Source organism: Hyperolius riggenbachi, chromosome 1, assembly GCF_040937935.1.
Source record: "Hyperolius riggenbachi isolate aHypRig1 chromosome 1, aHypRig1.pri, whole genome shotgun sequence".
Classification (NCBI taxonomy): domain Eukaryota; kingdom Metazoa; phylum Chordata; class Amphibia; order Anura; family Hyperoliidae; genus Hyperolius; species Hyperolius riggenbachi.
This window is the reverse complement of record NC_090646.1, coordinates 666,324,654-666,341,013: the sequence shown is the minus strand read 5'-3', so window position 1 is coordinate 666,341,013 and position 16,360 is coordinate 666,324,654. Positions and strand designations below refer to the sequence as shown.

The 16,360-nt window shown below is 43.5% G+C and overlaps 1 protein-coding gene across 2 annotated transcripts in view; it reads left to right on the top strand.

Moving 5' to 3' along the window:
* Positions 1-5,612, top strand: part of LOC137532399 (gamma-crystallin-3-like) — a 198,810-nt gene extending 193,198 nt beyond the window's left edge. For both annotated transcript variants that reach the window (XM_068252850.1, XM_068252841.1), the window contains exon 3: positions 5,337-5,612. In XM_068252850.1, the coding sequence (XP_068108951.1) occupies positions 5,337-5,612 (276 nt within the window). The remainder of the gene's footprint in view (positions 1-5,336) is intronic.
* The last annotated feature ends 10,748 nt before the right edge of the window (positions 5,613-16,360 follow it).

Below are 16,360 nucleotides of genomic sequence, written 5' to 3'. Positions count from 1 at the left end.
TAAACCCCTGCAAAAGATTCCTGAGGCTTTTAAAACTCCCAGCCTGGTTCATTACTCAAAACTGCAATCATGGGTAAGACTGCCGACCTGACTGCTATCCAGAAGGCCATCATTATTGACACCCTCAAGCAAGAGGGTAAGACACAGAAAGAAATTTCTTAACGAATAGCCTGTTCCCAGAGTGCTGTATCAAGGCACCTCAGTGGGAAGTCTGTGGGAAGGAAAAAGTGTGGCAGAAAACGCTACACAACGAGAAGAGGTGACTGACCCTGAGGAAGATTGTGGAGAAGGACCGATTCCAGACCTTGGGGGACCTGCGGAAACAGTGGACTGAGTCTGGAGTATAAACATCCTGAGCCACCGTATACAGGTGTGTGCAGGAAATGGGCTACAGGTGCCACATTCCCCAGGTCAAGCCACTTTCGAACCAGAAACAGCGGCAGAAGTGCCTGACCTGGGCTACAGAGAAGCAGCACTGGACTGTTGCTCAGTGGTCCAAAGTACTTTTCTCGGATGAAAGCAAGATTTGCACGTCATTCGGAAATCAAGGTGCCACAGTCTGGAGGAAGACTGGGGAGAGGGAAATGCCAAAATGCGTGAAGTTCAGTGTCAAGTACAGGTCAGGCGCTTCTGCCACTGTTTCTGGTTCAAAAGTGGCTTTACCTGGGGAATGCGGCACCTGTAGCCCATTTCCTGTACATGCCTGTACACGGTGGCTCTGGATGTTTCTACTCCAGACTCAGTCCACTGCTTCCACAGGTCCCCCAAGGTCTGGAATCGTTCCATCTCTGCAATCTTCCTCAGTGTCCGGTCACCTCTTCTCGTTGTGCAGCGTTTTCTGCCACACTTTTTCCTTCCCACAGACTTCCCACTGAGGTGCCTTGATACAGCACTCTGGGAACAGCCTATTAATTCAGAAATTTCTTTCTGTGTCTTACCCTCTTGCTTGAGGGTGTCAATGATGGCCTTCTGGACAGCAGTCAGGTCGGCAGTCTTACCCATGATTGCGGTTTTGAGTAATGAACCAGGCTGGGAGTTTTAAAAGCCTCAGGAATCTTTTGCAGGGGTTTAGAGTTAATGAGTTGATTCAGATGATTAGGTTAATAGCTCATTTAGAGAACCATTTTGTGATATGCTAATTTTTTGAGATAGGAATTTTGGGTTTTCATGAGCTGTATGCCAAAATCATCAATATTATAACAATAAAAGGCTTTGATCTACTTCAGTTGTGTGTAATGAATCTAAAATATATGAACGTCTAAAGTTTATCAGTACATTACAGAAAATAATGAACTTTATCACAATATGCTAATTTTTTGAGAAGATCCTGTATACTGATATATATCTAAAAGGCAGAGTGTTCTTGGGTTATATTTATTAAGGAACACAACTTGGCCAGAGGTTGATGGGGGAATGGCCTAAGTTAGAGTGTATGTTTGTCGGCAAATGTTTTGAGGGAGCATTTAAAGATTTCAAAGGTTGAAGAGTGATGGATGTGTTCTGGAAGGAGGTTCTAGAGGAGGGGTGAAGCTTGTGAGAAATCTTGTATAGGTGAATGTTAGGAAGTAATTCTAGAGGATGACAAAAGTTGGGTTGGTATCTGGATAGTAGTGAGGAGATGTACAGGGGAGAGAGAAATTCATCCTCTGGTTAATTGGCAGCCATTATAGAGCTTGACAGAGAGGAGCAGCAGAGCAGGAGCCGGAATATATACAGGCTTGTTTACTAATAACCACAGTGGTCATCCACACAGGGCGGGAATTGATGGCAGCCAATCAGGTGTCAGCTAATGGTGTTTTAAATGACGTACTAATGTCAGATCAGTAAGGCCCGGTTCACACTTGCGGTGGCCGTCCGGAATCGCCGTGCCGGAGCCGCACCGCCTGCAGAACGGACGGAACGGACGCACGGCATAGCAATTAAAGCCTATGCGTCCGTTCACATGGGTCCGTTCTGCAGAACCGGAGCCGGACCGGATCCGGGCCGGATCCGGACTCCGGCCTCCGTTCCAACATGCGCTATTTTTTCATCCGGCCCCTCCGGCAGCCGTATCCGGGGCGGAGCCGGACTGCACCATCCGGCCAATACAAACAAATGGGAACCGGAGGCCGCACCACACACTGGCTGAGAAATCCGGATGTTCTACCCCACTTCCTATGCGGATTGTTGCGGCGATATTGGCTGGGGACACATGGGCAAGCATTTCGGAGTGGAGCAGCACGAGCTGGAGGTGTTGGCAGGATGTTGGCAGCATGTCGGAGGTGGAGGTGAGTGCTAAACAGCAGAGGGCCTGATTCCACAGGTCCCCCTTCTGCTGACCTCCCAGACCCCAACATTTTTTTTTTTTTTTTACGTTATTTTGCCAAACGGATCCGGATCGCATCCTGATTACCACCTGATGCAACCTGACCGGATCCGGATCGGATCCGGATCAGAACCGTACGGTTCCGATCCGGATCCGGTCCGGATCCGGTCAGGTCATCCGGTCCGTTTGGCAAACAACCGCTAATGTGAACCGGGCCTAAAGGTTAGTGATTAACAAAATTAAAACCTAACGCTAGAGAAAATTTTGCAATGGGGTCTCATTAATATGTATACTCCAAAAGTATATTTGCGCTGTGTTTGTCATGTTCATTGTAACGAAAAATCCGCAACGCCGGATGGATTGCGGAAATATGGTCGCATCCAGTCCGGCAAGCGGACCTTCCAACGCGGTATGCGGAAATTCGTCCGCATCCGCTGCGCAAACCCGTCCGAGCACTCTGCTCCAAACTCACCAGCATGCTGCTCACCAGGGCTCTGCCATCTTGCCTCTAGGGGGCATGCACGCACGACAGACACGCCTTTATACTCTTAGAAAGCGTGTCAGCTGACCTGGAGATCAGCTGACATTTTAGCCTGCTCTGACTGGTTGCTGCCTGGGGTGGAGACTTCTCTCCCAGGCAGTATATAAGGAAGTGCTTTTCAGTCACACTTTGTCTGTGTTTGCGATACCCTGTGTCAGCACTCAGACCTAGTCAGCCTTGTCTCTGATATTGTGTTATATATTGGTTTATCGCCAATATATACACATATTATACAGTCTGATTTATCGTGTATGATTCTGTGCCTGTCTTGACTACTCCTCTGCTTCCTGATTTTGTACTTTGCCAGCCCGTACCGTTATCGACTATTGGCTTGGTTTCCGACTATTCTCTTGTCTCACGTTTCTGTACTGCTGCCGCCTGATCTGTTGCCGAACCTCATTTTGTCTGACCTTTCTCCCTTCAGTGGAACGTCTCCCACTGTAGGGTTCTATCAGAGACTTGCCTCTTGAGACGACTGCCACTAGCAAACCCTTGCTGCTAGAGGCCGAGATTCCTCCACTCCGTCCTTTGGAGGATCTCACACACGGGGTTCCCATTCAGAGGTAACCACACCTCTGAGGAATTACTGTGTGGTGGATATTTCCACAGACTTGAATTTACGCTGTATATTATTATTGTTGTCTGCTGTTCCAGCTTGCTGGAGGTTGTATCTCTGTGCCCTATAGAGATACTCTATTGTACCAAGCACCCTCTTGCATACGATTGTATCGTGTCACGCTATACTTGCATTATTGGTGATTCTGCAGATCACCATATAATCAGGTATAGCATCTGTATTGGTGATACTGCAGATCACCAATAATCAGAATATCTGTTCTTGCTGACACTAATCGTTACATTCATTCATTGCCTTCCAAGGCAAAACCAGGTACAGTTTTATAAAATGAATGCTAAGTGTGGTTTGCCTTCTTAAAGAGAATCTGTATTGTTAAAATCGCACAAAAGTAAACATACCAGTGCGTTAGGGGACATCTCCTATTACCCTCTGTCACAATTTCGCCGCTCCTCGCCGCATTAAAAGTGGTTAAAAACAGTTTTAAAAAGTTTGTTTATAAACAAACAAAATGGCCACCAAAACAGGAAGTAGGTTGATGTACAGTATGTCCACACATAGAAAATACATCCATACACAAGCAGGCTGTATACACCTTTCCTTTTGAATCTCAAGAGATCATTTGTGTGTTTCTTTCCCCCAGCAGCTATCTTCCACTGAAGTGTCAGGCTGTTTCTTCCTGCAGAGTGCAGACAGCTCTGCCTGTATGTAATTCCTCAGTATGTGAAAGCCCAGCCAGCTCAGAGGAGGATTTATCCAGCTTGTAAAAGATAATAGAGCAGAGAGAAGCTGCCCTAATCTAAATAACACACAGGCAGTGTGCAGAGAGGGGCCTGGAGGGGGGAGATTCATCACAGAACCACAACACTGAAGAACTTGGCAGCCTTCCAGACACAGGCTGACAAGTCTGACAAGAGAGAGATAAGCTGATTTATTACAGAGACGGTGATAGTAGAACGTGCTGCAGTAAGCCAGAACACATTAGAATAGCTTTTGGAACTTGTAGGATGATAAAAAACAGGATGCAATTTTTGTTACGGAGTCTCTTTAAAGCAGAAGGAATTTGCGATAATTCAGCTTAAGGTGAACATCTGTGGTTACCCACAATGCACCGCTACTGAGTATGCAAATTATCCCTTTATGCCTCAGAAGCCAAGCTTGCACCCAGAACCGCTGGTGTCTAGCAAGCCTATAGCTTTACATTTTACAGAGCCACACCAAACCCACATGTAGACAGTCTGATTTGGACTTTTGGTCCTCCTCAGTGCATGGCAGGGATTGTTATGGCTCTTTGGGATCGGGCTTGGACCAGTACAACAGAGTAACCAAGCAGCTCGGGGTGACCCAAAACCACAAGCAAGGTATAGGGGACTTAAAGAGACGGAAAAGCCCTCCTACCAAAAAGCAATGGTAAGTGTGGTTTGCCTTAACAGTTTTAATGAGCATCACAAGAGGCTTTCAGAGAACCTGTAGTCACTATGGATCCCAGTAATCCCACCCAGACATCACCGCTTGGTGGTACAGTCTTGTTCCATATGAAACCCTAACCCTAAGGGGTGAATCTTTAGGGGTAGGCAACCTTCTACTTGGCCTGTCCACTGACAGAAGACATTTGTTGGCATCAGGATGGCTTAGCGGCTGTTTGCTTACCTTCATAGATAATGGATTAAAGGTCTCGGCTGAAGGATAATAGAGGACAAGCTATGGTGAAGGTTTTGACTTATCTTTCTCAAAAAAAAAAAAAAAACTTCAGCAGAAGTTAAAAACAATTGTGTAGAAATTGTCCAGTCAACCCCAAAAAGGATGCTTGTGGCTCTTTATTTTATAAAAATGTGATACATTTATGTCACAGTTTTAATCACTTACCATTTTTGTTTATCTATTAAGGTTTATTTTTCCGTTACTTATTTTCCCAGCACCAAGGTTCTTTCAGACTCAGGATCTATGAGAAGGAGGACTTCAGAGGTCACATGATGGACTTCTTTGAGGATTGCCCTGATGTCTATGAGAGATTTGGCTACCGTGACATCCACTCTGCTGATGTCCATGGAGGCTACTGGATGTTCTACGAGGAACCCAACTACAAGGGGCGCCAGTATTACCTGAGACCTGGAGAGTACAGGAGATACACCGACTGGGGAGCTTTAAGCGCCAGAATTGGGTCCTTCAGGCGTCTCCATCATTCTTACTGAAATATTATACATTGTAAGACTATTCTGCTTTGAAATAAAGTTTAGTAAAACAAATTTTTTAATCTTTTTTTTTTTGTACATTAAATATAGTGCAAGATCTATTATACATCTCTTAATAACCAACACATCATCCATTTTACTTTCAGAAAATATGTATACAACATAACAGAATGATCTGAGAAGGAAAAACATTTGTCAAAAAAAGATACACCTTTATTTAGTTATAAAAACAAAAAAATTCCAGTAACATGACCAGGAAAAAAAGCCTGACCTATCACACTGCAGATATAGAGGAAAGTGGTGCACAGGACCTGCTCCTATGGCCCACTGGAGTACTCTTAGCTCAATAAGCAGAAGTAAACAGTTCATTATTGTAGGGAGTGGCGCTAGGCACATCCAGTATAAAAGTGCCAAATTTATTGAAAAAACATTAAAAAACAGAGGTACAGACCATCAAGTAGGAGAGAGACGGTTACAGCATGATCAGAGGTCAACAGCCGTTTCGCACCCACCCATGGGGCGCTTCATCAGGACCTCTGAACATGCTGTAACTCTCTCTCCTACTTGATGGTCTGTACCTCTGTTTTTTAATGTTTTTTTTAATAAACCTAACCTATCACACTGTTTCAAAGACAACTTGATCAAGAGCTTAGGGCCTGGTTGGTGTCAATGGGCCTGATCCCCATTCTCCATCTTACCATAAAAAATAAGCTAGGTGGACAGCTTTGCTATATGTCCTTCTCTGGACATATAGCATAGGAATATACAGTATATATACTGTATATCCCTGGACCACGCCCAGGAAGGAGCGGCAACATACATAAGCCTAACTCCACCTGTACAGACAAAACTATGTGGAACAATAGGAACTGGTTCATAGGGAGCAGCCCAGTCCTCAGTTAGCTGTCTGGTGTGTTATTATAATGCAGGCCAACGGACATAGGAGTGTATTCACATAACCTCGATAAAATTGTATATGCGCAGGCAGTGCACGTACAAGTTTGCCATGATTTACAATAGCAAACTCGCATTATACACATACGTGCATTATTGGCTGACTTGGTCAGCATCGGTTACTAGTAATATATGTTATACAAGCCATTGCCTAAAGCATGCTATGTACAGTGCCTTGCTAAAAGTATTCACCCACTCCGCCCCCTCCCCCCTTCTGGTTTTGTACCTATTTTGTTACATTCCGACCTGTAATTGTAATGTTTCTTAATCTTATTTTATGTGATTAATCTGCACAAACATGTTTAAGTTAGTGAAGAGACAGAGAGGCGCTCATGCTTGCTACACAGCCATAGCAGTTAAGGCACCTGTTTTTTCACTGACCTGAAGAAGTGGGCAAGCAACCACGAAACACGTTGTCAATTTTATGTGCTCGAGTAAAAGACATTTTTTCAATAAATTTAGGTGTCTTGAACCACATTCTTTGCTTGATAAACTGCTTCCATTCTCTGCAACATTATTGATGCCAGGAACCCCAAAGCTCACATACTTAGTCATTCAGTGACTATGTATCAAGGTTACAAAAAGTGGGCGGGCCCAACAAAAAATCACAGGTAACACGTAAACTGCAGCCATTCTTACAATGTTTATTGCATGATTCTCAAACGTTGCACAGTTGCTCACTAGGTGCCTGGGATTCATATTCAAGAAAGTGGGCTGAGACTACAACAGCCAATCAAATTCACCTATTGGTTTTCAAGGGTAATATTTAAATTTCTGCCATTCTTACACTGTTAATGGTAGAGCCCTCAAATCTGGTACAGTCAGTCACTGGATGACGCAATTCAAATTCAAAAAAAGGGGAGAGCCACCAACAGCCAATCAGATTTGTTCCATTTGAGTGGGAAAATTTACATTATTGATGCCAAGGACCCCAAAGCTCATAGACTTGGTCATTGAGTGACTGTGTCAAGGTTGCAAAAAGTATGTGGAGCCAAAAAAAAAATCACTGGAAAAATGAAAACTGTAAGCTCTTACACTGTGGATGGCAGGGTTCACAAACTTCACACACTTGGTCACTGGGTGACTGTGATTAATATTCAGGAAAGTGGGTGGAGCCTACAACAGCCAATCAAATTTTACCTATTGGTTTTGAACAGGAGTATTCAAATTGCTGCCATTCTTACACTGTTAATGGCAGAGGCCTCAAACTTCCTACAGTTAGTTATTGGATAACTGGGGTTCATATTCACTAAAAAGGGTGGAGCCACAAACAGCCAATCAGATTTTTTTGATTGGATTTCAATCATTCTATTATTAGCACGCTTATCAAATTTGGCGCAGTTGATTACTGGGTAACTGGGAGTAATATTCAGGAAAGTGGGTGGATCCTACTATAGGCAATCATAATTCAGCTGTTGGTTTTCAAGGGGAATATTTAAATTGCTGCAATTCTTACACTGTTAATGGCACAAGCCTCAAACCTGGTACAGTCAATCACTGGGAGACTGGGGTTCAAATTCACTATTGGGGTGGTGTCCAAATAGCAAATCAGATTACATCCCCATAAATACCGCACCACAAGAGAGTATATTCAATAGAAATAAACTTTATTATATCAAATAGGTAACAAAATATAAAAACAATTAAAACACATGGTCCAGGGTTCACTCCATATCAAATAGTGATACAAATGTAAAATACCCACTCACTTCCAAAAAAACACTAATGTATATATCAATAAAAATGTCATACCATTGAGGAGGGTAAGCAAAAGGTGTCTGTGCTCACAAAGAAGGATGCCTCCCTATATACACGAGCTTAAAGGGACTCCGAGCAGTGCAGAAACTATGGAAAGATGCATACCATTTTGAAGCTCTCATTCTGCTCTTTCCAACGACATATAAACCGCCGCCCTACGCCTTTTAGTTTTCGATATTTTCGTGATCAAAATCGCGGCTGCCGCGATTTCGATTGGAAAAATATTGAAAACTAAAAGGCGTAGGGCGGCGATTTATGTGTCGTTGGAAAGAGGAGAAAGAGAGCTTCAAAACGGTATGCATCTTTCCATAGTCTCTGCACTGCTCGGAGTCCCTTTAAAGTGAACCTAAAGCCAGTTAAAAAAAAATGAGATTAACTCACCTGGGGCTTCCCTCAGCCCCCAGCAGCCGATCGTTGCCCTCGCAGCCCCGCTCTGACGCTCCAGGACCCGCCGGCGAACACTTCCGGTTTGGCCATCACCGGCCGACAGGCATGGGAACGCGAGTGATTGTTCGCGTTCCCAGCCTGTATATCGCCCCCTATGCTGCTATTGCTGCCAGGAGGTCGCAATAGCAGCATAGGGGGCGATATACAGGCTGGGAACGCGAACATTCACTCGGCCGGTGACGGCCAAACCGGAAGTGTTCGCCGGCGGGTCCAGAGGCATCGAACCGGAGCTGCGAGGGCACCGATCGGCTGCTGGGGGCTGAGGGAAGCCCCAGGTGAGTTCATCTCATTTTTTTTTAACTGGCTTTAGGTTCACTTTAACATGTATACACTGAGGCATGCATGAAATTGAAATAAGGAGCCAATAGTGCAATGCAGGGAGAGGGAGCAAGAAGCCGCAGTTGGCGCGAATCGCGAAGGGTCAGTCCAGGGCACACTGTGCTTCCTCTCCATTGCGATCCATAAGCTCCTGTTGCGCTATTGTCACTTTGCTTCACTCCTTATCACTGTTGTTCAGCTGGCATCGTCCAGCCCTTTGTCTCTGCTGTCACTCTTGCAACTTTGGGATCTCCTTGCTCCTTTTTCATTTGCCAAATGGCACCTTATTTAAATTGCATGCATGCCTCAGTGTATACATGTTAATCACGTGTATATAGGGAGGCATCCTTCTTTGTGACCACAGACACCTTTTGCTTACCCTCCTCAATGGTATGACATTTTTATTGATATATACATTAATGTTTTTTTTGGAAGTGAGTGGGTATTTTACATTTCTATCACTATTTGATATGGAGTGAACCCTGGACCATGTGTTTTAATATTTTGTTACCTATTTGATATAATAAAGCTTATTTCTATTGAATATACTCTCTTGTGGTGTGGTATTTATGGGGATGTTTCTTTGTTAAGTGCTACAGTGTTTGTTAATATCCCCTTCTGCACACAACTCCTTTATAATGTGATATTGATAAGCTTATTTCTTTAGTACTGGTGCTTGCCTGGTTAGTTTAGTACTTTGCTTGATAAACTCCTTCCAATCCCACATTATTGATGCCAGAAACCTGAAAGCTCACAGACTTGGCCATTGAGTGACTGTGTGTCAAGGTAACAAAAAGTGGGCGGAGCCAAAACCACATTTTACTGGGAAAATGTAAACTGCAGCCATTCTTACACTGTTACTGGCAGGGTTCTCAAACTTCCCACTGGTCACTCGGATTAATATTCAGGAAAGTGGGTGGAGCCTACAACAGCAAATCAAAATTCAACTATTGATTTTCAAGGTAAACATTTAAATTGCTGCAATTCTTACACTGTTATTGGCAGAGGCCTCAAACCTGATACAGTCAGTCATTGGGTGATTAGGGTTCAATTTCAGAAAAGGGGGCATAGCCACAAACAGCCACACCTCGCTCACCTCAAACGCACCACTGATGCACTGCTTGACCCACTCCAAATCGCATACAGGGCCAACAGGTCCATTGAAGATGCCATAAACGTCAGCCTTGCTTACATCATGGAGCACCTCGACAGGCCCGGCTCCTACACCAGAATCCTATTCCTGGACTTCAGCTCGGCCTTCAATACGATCTGCCAAGACATCCTGGTTGATAACCTGGCACAGCTCGGTGTCGACCCCACACTTCGCGCATGGCTCAGGAGCTTCCTCACAGATAGGACACAACAGGTCAAGCTCGGCAACTGCTCCTCCAGCGAGAGAACTACCAACACAGGGGCACCTCAAGGGTGTGTACTGTCCCTGCTACTGTTCTCCATGTACACCAACAACTGCACCTCCGCCTCGGACTCCGTCAAGGTTATCAAATTTGCCGATGACACAACAATCATCGGTCTCATTGGCAGCCATGGTGAGCAAGACTACCGCGGCGAGATAGAAAGGATCTGCAATTGGTGCAAGAATAACAACCTTGTTCTCATCGCAACAAAAACAGTTGAGCTGGTTGTTGATTTCAGGAGGAACCCCTCCACTCTCCCACCAGTCCACATAGGCGAGACCGAAGTCTCCAGAGTATCATCGGTCCGGTTCCTTGGCACAACCCTATCCACTGACCTGAGATGGGGGCAAAACACCATCAAAATTTAGAAGAAGGCACAACAGAGGCTATTCTTCCTGCGCCAACTTAAAAAATTCGGCATGCCTCGGGAGCTGCTGGCCAGCTTCTACACCGCTACCACAGAGTCCATACTTTGCTCCTCAGTCATCGTCTGGTATGCCAGCACAATGGCTAGTGACAGACGTAAGCTGCAAAGAATCATTAGTGAGGCAGAAAAGATCATCGGATCACCCCTACCACCTCTCGATCTCCTCCACGCGGCTAGGATGAGGAAGAGGGCCATCAGGATCTCCTGCGATCCCTCCCACCCTGGCAGCCGCTTCTTTGAGCGTCTCCCATCCGGCCGGCGCTTCCGAACCATTCCTTCCAAGGTGCAGGAAATCTTTCTTCCCCCAGGCAGTTCTACTGCTCAACAACACAGACTCGTGACTACTTCCAAGTCCACAATCAGCACGCTTGCCTTAGGTGCTACTCTTCCGCCTTATAGTCTGTATCTAGCTCACGCTAACACAGCGAAGCCATCATACTGTTAATGAATGCTTGAACTCCGCCAAGGTTATCTTGTAAAGGCTGCTAGAACGTAAAATGGTAGCAATTGCAGTCGTAAAATGTACTATTGTTGTTTGTGTATCATAGCCACATATGTAATATGGACATTCTGTTACTGTGTACTTTGCCTAAGCCATGTGTACCACAAGCAATTCCGAGTACGGTACCCCCGCACTTGGCGAATAAATCCTTCTTGTATCTTGTATCTTGTATTTGCTTCATTTCAATGTGAACATTGTAATTATTGAAGCCAAGGACCCCAAAGTTCATAAACTTGGTCACTGAGTGACTGTATGTCAAGGTTAGAAAAAGTGGGTGGAGCCAACAACAACAACCAAATACATACCCGAGCAACGCCAAGTCTTAGGTCATATTTTCACATTATATCAATTAGATCCCTTGTAAGCCGCCAGCAAGCAAGAAAACACTCTGAATAATTTCAACAGTACTTTTCCACCTACTTGTTTTGTATTTTTCAATTGCAGGCAGAGCTGAAAAGTCTTTTTTTGTGAAATATTTTTATTGAAAGGTCAGATTAATCAAAAATATACAGACACTGTTGAATATTACAAGTGCAAGGGAAAAAAATTAAGCATCTAACTTAACTTTTTAATTAATTTAACACCCCTATGAGGCCCTGAATCCCCACTATTATTCTTGCAAGAAACTTTGCAGGAGAGGAAGGAAAAAAACACGAGGTATCAAAGATACACCCACCTTCCTCTTCTGTGTACAGACAAACACGGGATCATGTATCACGCAATGTTTGCAGAAACATATAACAGGGTCCTCATAACTCCCCACCCCTACAAAAGTATTGAACGTGAAATGCAGACCCATCTACGGTGTGTCGCCATCCCAGAACGAGCCAGCATCCCAATCATCAATATCTGAACTGAAATTAACCTGAACCATCAGGACCACACCTCACCACACCATAACCACCTTGAGTTGAGCCCATTATGATAAAGGAAACATACTCACTGTCTACCCTTGACCAACCCATAATACAATGCTTTAGATGTCATGGGACAACACGGAGGAATACCAAAGATAGTTCCTCCTCATTGTACCATACTCCAGAAGGGTAGAAATAACTGGGCAATATATTTAGCCATCTCCAAAGTCCACATCTCCCAGGGTTCCTGCAAATACCATTGTGTCGACGTAAAAGGTTCAACAGGGTTATCTTATCTCTTCATTCCTTAAGTTACCACCTCTGTAGTTAAGTTACCGCCTCTGTAGTTAAGTTACCTCCTCTGTAGTTATTTTCACACGCAGTTAATTAACAGCCTGTCTTTAACTTTAGAATTCTGGAGTTAATTTAGGGATTGGAGAGTTAACTTAAAGACAGAAGAGTTAAAGAGAAACTCCGACCAAAAATTTAACTTTATCCCAATCAGTAGCTGATACCCCCTTTTACATGAGAAATCTATTCCTTTTCACAAACAGACCATCAGGGGGCTCTGTATGACTGATATTGTGGTGAAACCCCTCCCACAAGAAACCCCTCCCACAAGAAAAGTTCAAACTTTTGGCAGTTTCCTGTCTGTGAACCTTGTTGCATTGTTGGTAATAGCTGTTTACAGCTGTTTCCAACTGCCAAAAACCATGCAGCAGCTACATCACCTACCAACAGTAAAATGTTCACTGGAGTTCCTCTTTAACTTTGGGTTAGCCTGAGGTAAAATGTTTCCTGAACACGACATGCCTCATCACCATGGTGATAGCTCTAGAAACGTTATTAAAGACATGTCTTTAATAACGTTTCTAGAGTGGTCACCATGGTGATGAGGCATGTCGTATTCAGGAAACCTTTTTACCTCAGGCAAACTTAAAGTTAACTCTTCTGTCTTTAAGTTAACTCTTCAATCCTTAAAATAACTCTGCAGTTAAAGACAGGCTGTTCATTAACTGCGTGTGAAATTAACTACAGAGGAGGTAAATTAACTACAGAGGAGGTAATTTAAGGAATGAAGAGATAAGATAACTCTCTCACTGTGTGGAGGTAAGTTTTCTCTTGCCTTATTATCTCCAACATGATTGTAGAGAATTGAGGCCAGTGGTTTTCTCTTGCCTTATTATCTCCAACATGATCTTAGTGAATTGAGGCCATTGGCCTCAATTCACTAAGCTTATCTCCTGTCTTTAATAACTCTTCTAGAGTTGTTACCATGGTGATGAGGCATGTCGTATTCAGGAAACATTTTACCTCAGGCAAACCTAAAGTTAACTCTTCTGTCTTTAAGTTAACTCTTCAATCCTTAAAATAACTCCAGAGTTAAAGACAGTCTGTTAATTAACTGCGTGTGAAAATAACTACAGAGGAGGTAAATTAACTACAGAGGAGGTAAATTAACTACAGAGGAGGTAACTTCAGTAATGAAGAGATAAGATAGCTCTCACACTTCGTGGTGGTAAGTTTTCTCTTGCCTTATTATCTCCAACATGATCTTAGTGAATTGAGGCCATTGTCTTTCAGAGTCGACCTAGGCAGAAAATTCCATAGGAAGGGACCCCAGACCTTACAGAATTTCCCTTTAGATTTATCTTTCAATTGCTCCACATCAAATTTAATTAGATACTTTAATCTGAGTAAAATTTTGAGTACACTTTTCTTTGAGGGAGGATTTGAGGGAGAAATTGTCAGGCCTTTATTTACCACTCAGCAGCCTATAGGCAAAGATGTCCTGGCACCCTAGACTCTGCCCTCCATGAACCTATAACAACCCGCCGAACCGTAAGTGTTCTGGCTGCCCCAGCTGTCACTTTTCCCTTACTTCCTTTGCCCGTCATAGGTAGCTACAGGTGCCCCTTAGTATTAGGTAGCCAGAAGTACACTCAATATTAAATAGCTAAAAGTGCCCCTAAGTATTAGGTAGGTAGAGGAACCTTGCTATTAAAGGGGCATTATGGCGAAAAATTGTAAAATTTAAAATATGTGCAAACATACAAATAAGAAGTACATTTTTTCCAGAGTAAAATGAGCCATAAATTACTTTTCTCCTATGTTGCTGTCACTTACAGTAGGTAGTAGAAATCTGACAGAACTGACAGGGTTTGGGTTAGTCCATCCCATAGGGGATTCTCACGGATTTATTTATTTTCAAAAGTACTTAGTGAATGGCAGTTATCCTGTCCAACTGCCAAAAAACTGTGTAGTGAGCAGGGAAGCTGGTCAGCATCATTATTTAAATCCTTTTTAGGAAATATCTTTATAAAGAATAAAAGCCTTGCTGAGAATCCCCCATGACGATATGGACTAGTCCAAAACCTGTCACTTCTGTCAGATTTCTACTACCTACTGTAAGTGACAGCAACATAGGAGAAAAGTAATTTATGGCTCATTTTACTCTGGAAAAAACGTACTTCTTATTTGTTTATGTTTGCACATATTTTAAATTTTACAATTTTTCGCCATGGTGCCCCTTTAAGTAGCCAATGGTGCCCCTGACTAAAGGGAGCTCTTGTCAGTAGAATGCTGAGAGCAGGGTGAGTAACCTCTCATTTACACTCTCATCAGAAGGAGGGAGGGAGGGAGGAGCTCGGGGGGGGGGGGGGGGGGGTTCCACCTCTCTATCATCAGGCACCTGTAGGCACATGCCTACAGTGCCTTATGGTAAATCGGACCCTGGAAATCTTTTCAGTTTTTTCAAGACCATAGCTGGGTCTAGACCAGTGATAGGCAAACTTGGTTCTCCAGCGGTTAAGTAACTACAAGTCCCATAATGCATTTGCCTTTATAAATTATGACTGTGGCTGTCTAACTCTTGCAATGCATTGTAGGACTTGTAGTTCCTTAACAGCTGGAGAGCCAAGTTTGCAGATCACTGATCTAGACAATGAAACAATGCCAGCTAGGGGCCTGGTGACCTGGACCTAGATTTTAGTAGCACCCTATAGCATATTTTCCAGACTATCTCCCAGAAAGTCTGGATTTTGTAACAAGACCATAACAGATGAAACAAGACTGGTGATACCAGTCTACATTTAGGACACAATGTCAGATAACGTGAGTTTTCAGGTAGTCCTTTAAAATGAAATGCATATGGGCAGCACGGTGGCATAGTGATTAGCTCTCTCGCCTTGCAGCGCTGGGTCCCTGGTTCGAATCCCAGCCAGGGCACTATCTGCAAAGAGTTTGTATGCTCTCTCCGTGGCTGCGTGGGTTTCCTCCGTGCACTCCAGTTTCCTCCCACATTCCAAAAACATACGGATAAGTTAATTGGCTCCCCCTAAAAAAATTGGCCCTAGACTACAGTACTTACACTACATAATATAGACATATGGCAATGGTAGGGATTAGATTGTGAGCTCTTTTGAGGGACAGTTAGTGACAAGATATATATATATACACTGTACAGCACTGCGCAATATGTCGGCGCTATATAAATACTAAATAATAATAATAATAATAGTACCCTTTAGGTATAATTCTGAGCTGCATCTACCACCAGAGCTCCCCTATCACAACTTGTCGAACGGTGCGCCAGCCCTGCTCAAAAGCAGGCACCAAGTCTTCCCTAGGGCTGCCCAGGACCTTTCAGGAAAAGTTATTTTAAACAGAAGAGGAAAAATTATCTGCTAGGAAAAATGTAATTTTGATCTCAGGGTATTTTTGATCTCAAGGTAGTTGTTTTTTGAACACTACACTATTAGCTCTTGTATTACAAAGTCAGTACTGTAGACTGTATTACTGTATAAATGTCTATGATAACTTAACACCAAATGAGAGTCTTACATGGGAGGAATTGTATAATAGTTATGAATGAAATCAATTCTCCTAATTTTTAGATTAGCTTCACCAACAAGGGAGGCTTTGGAGCTATCACATCACTAAACTAGTAACTCAACTCTGATTTGCTCATTCCAAATTTTCCCCTCTGGGTTGAACTAATTAGCACTTTGGGCATCACTAATATAAGATGTGGAATAACAGTTATGGCAAAAAAATCACATAAACCATGA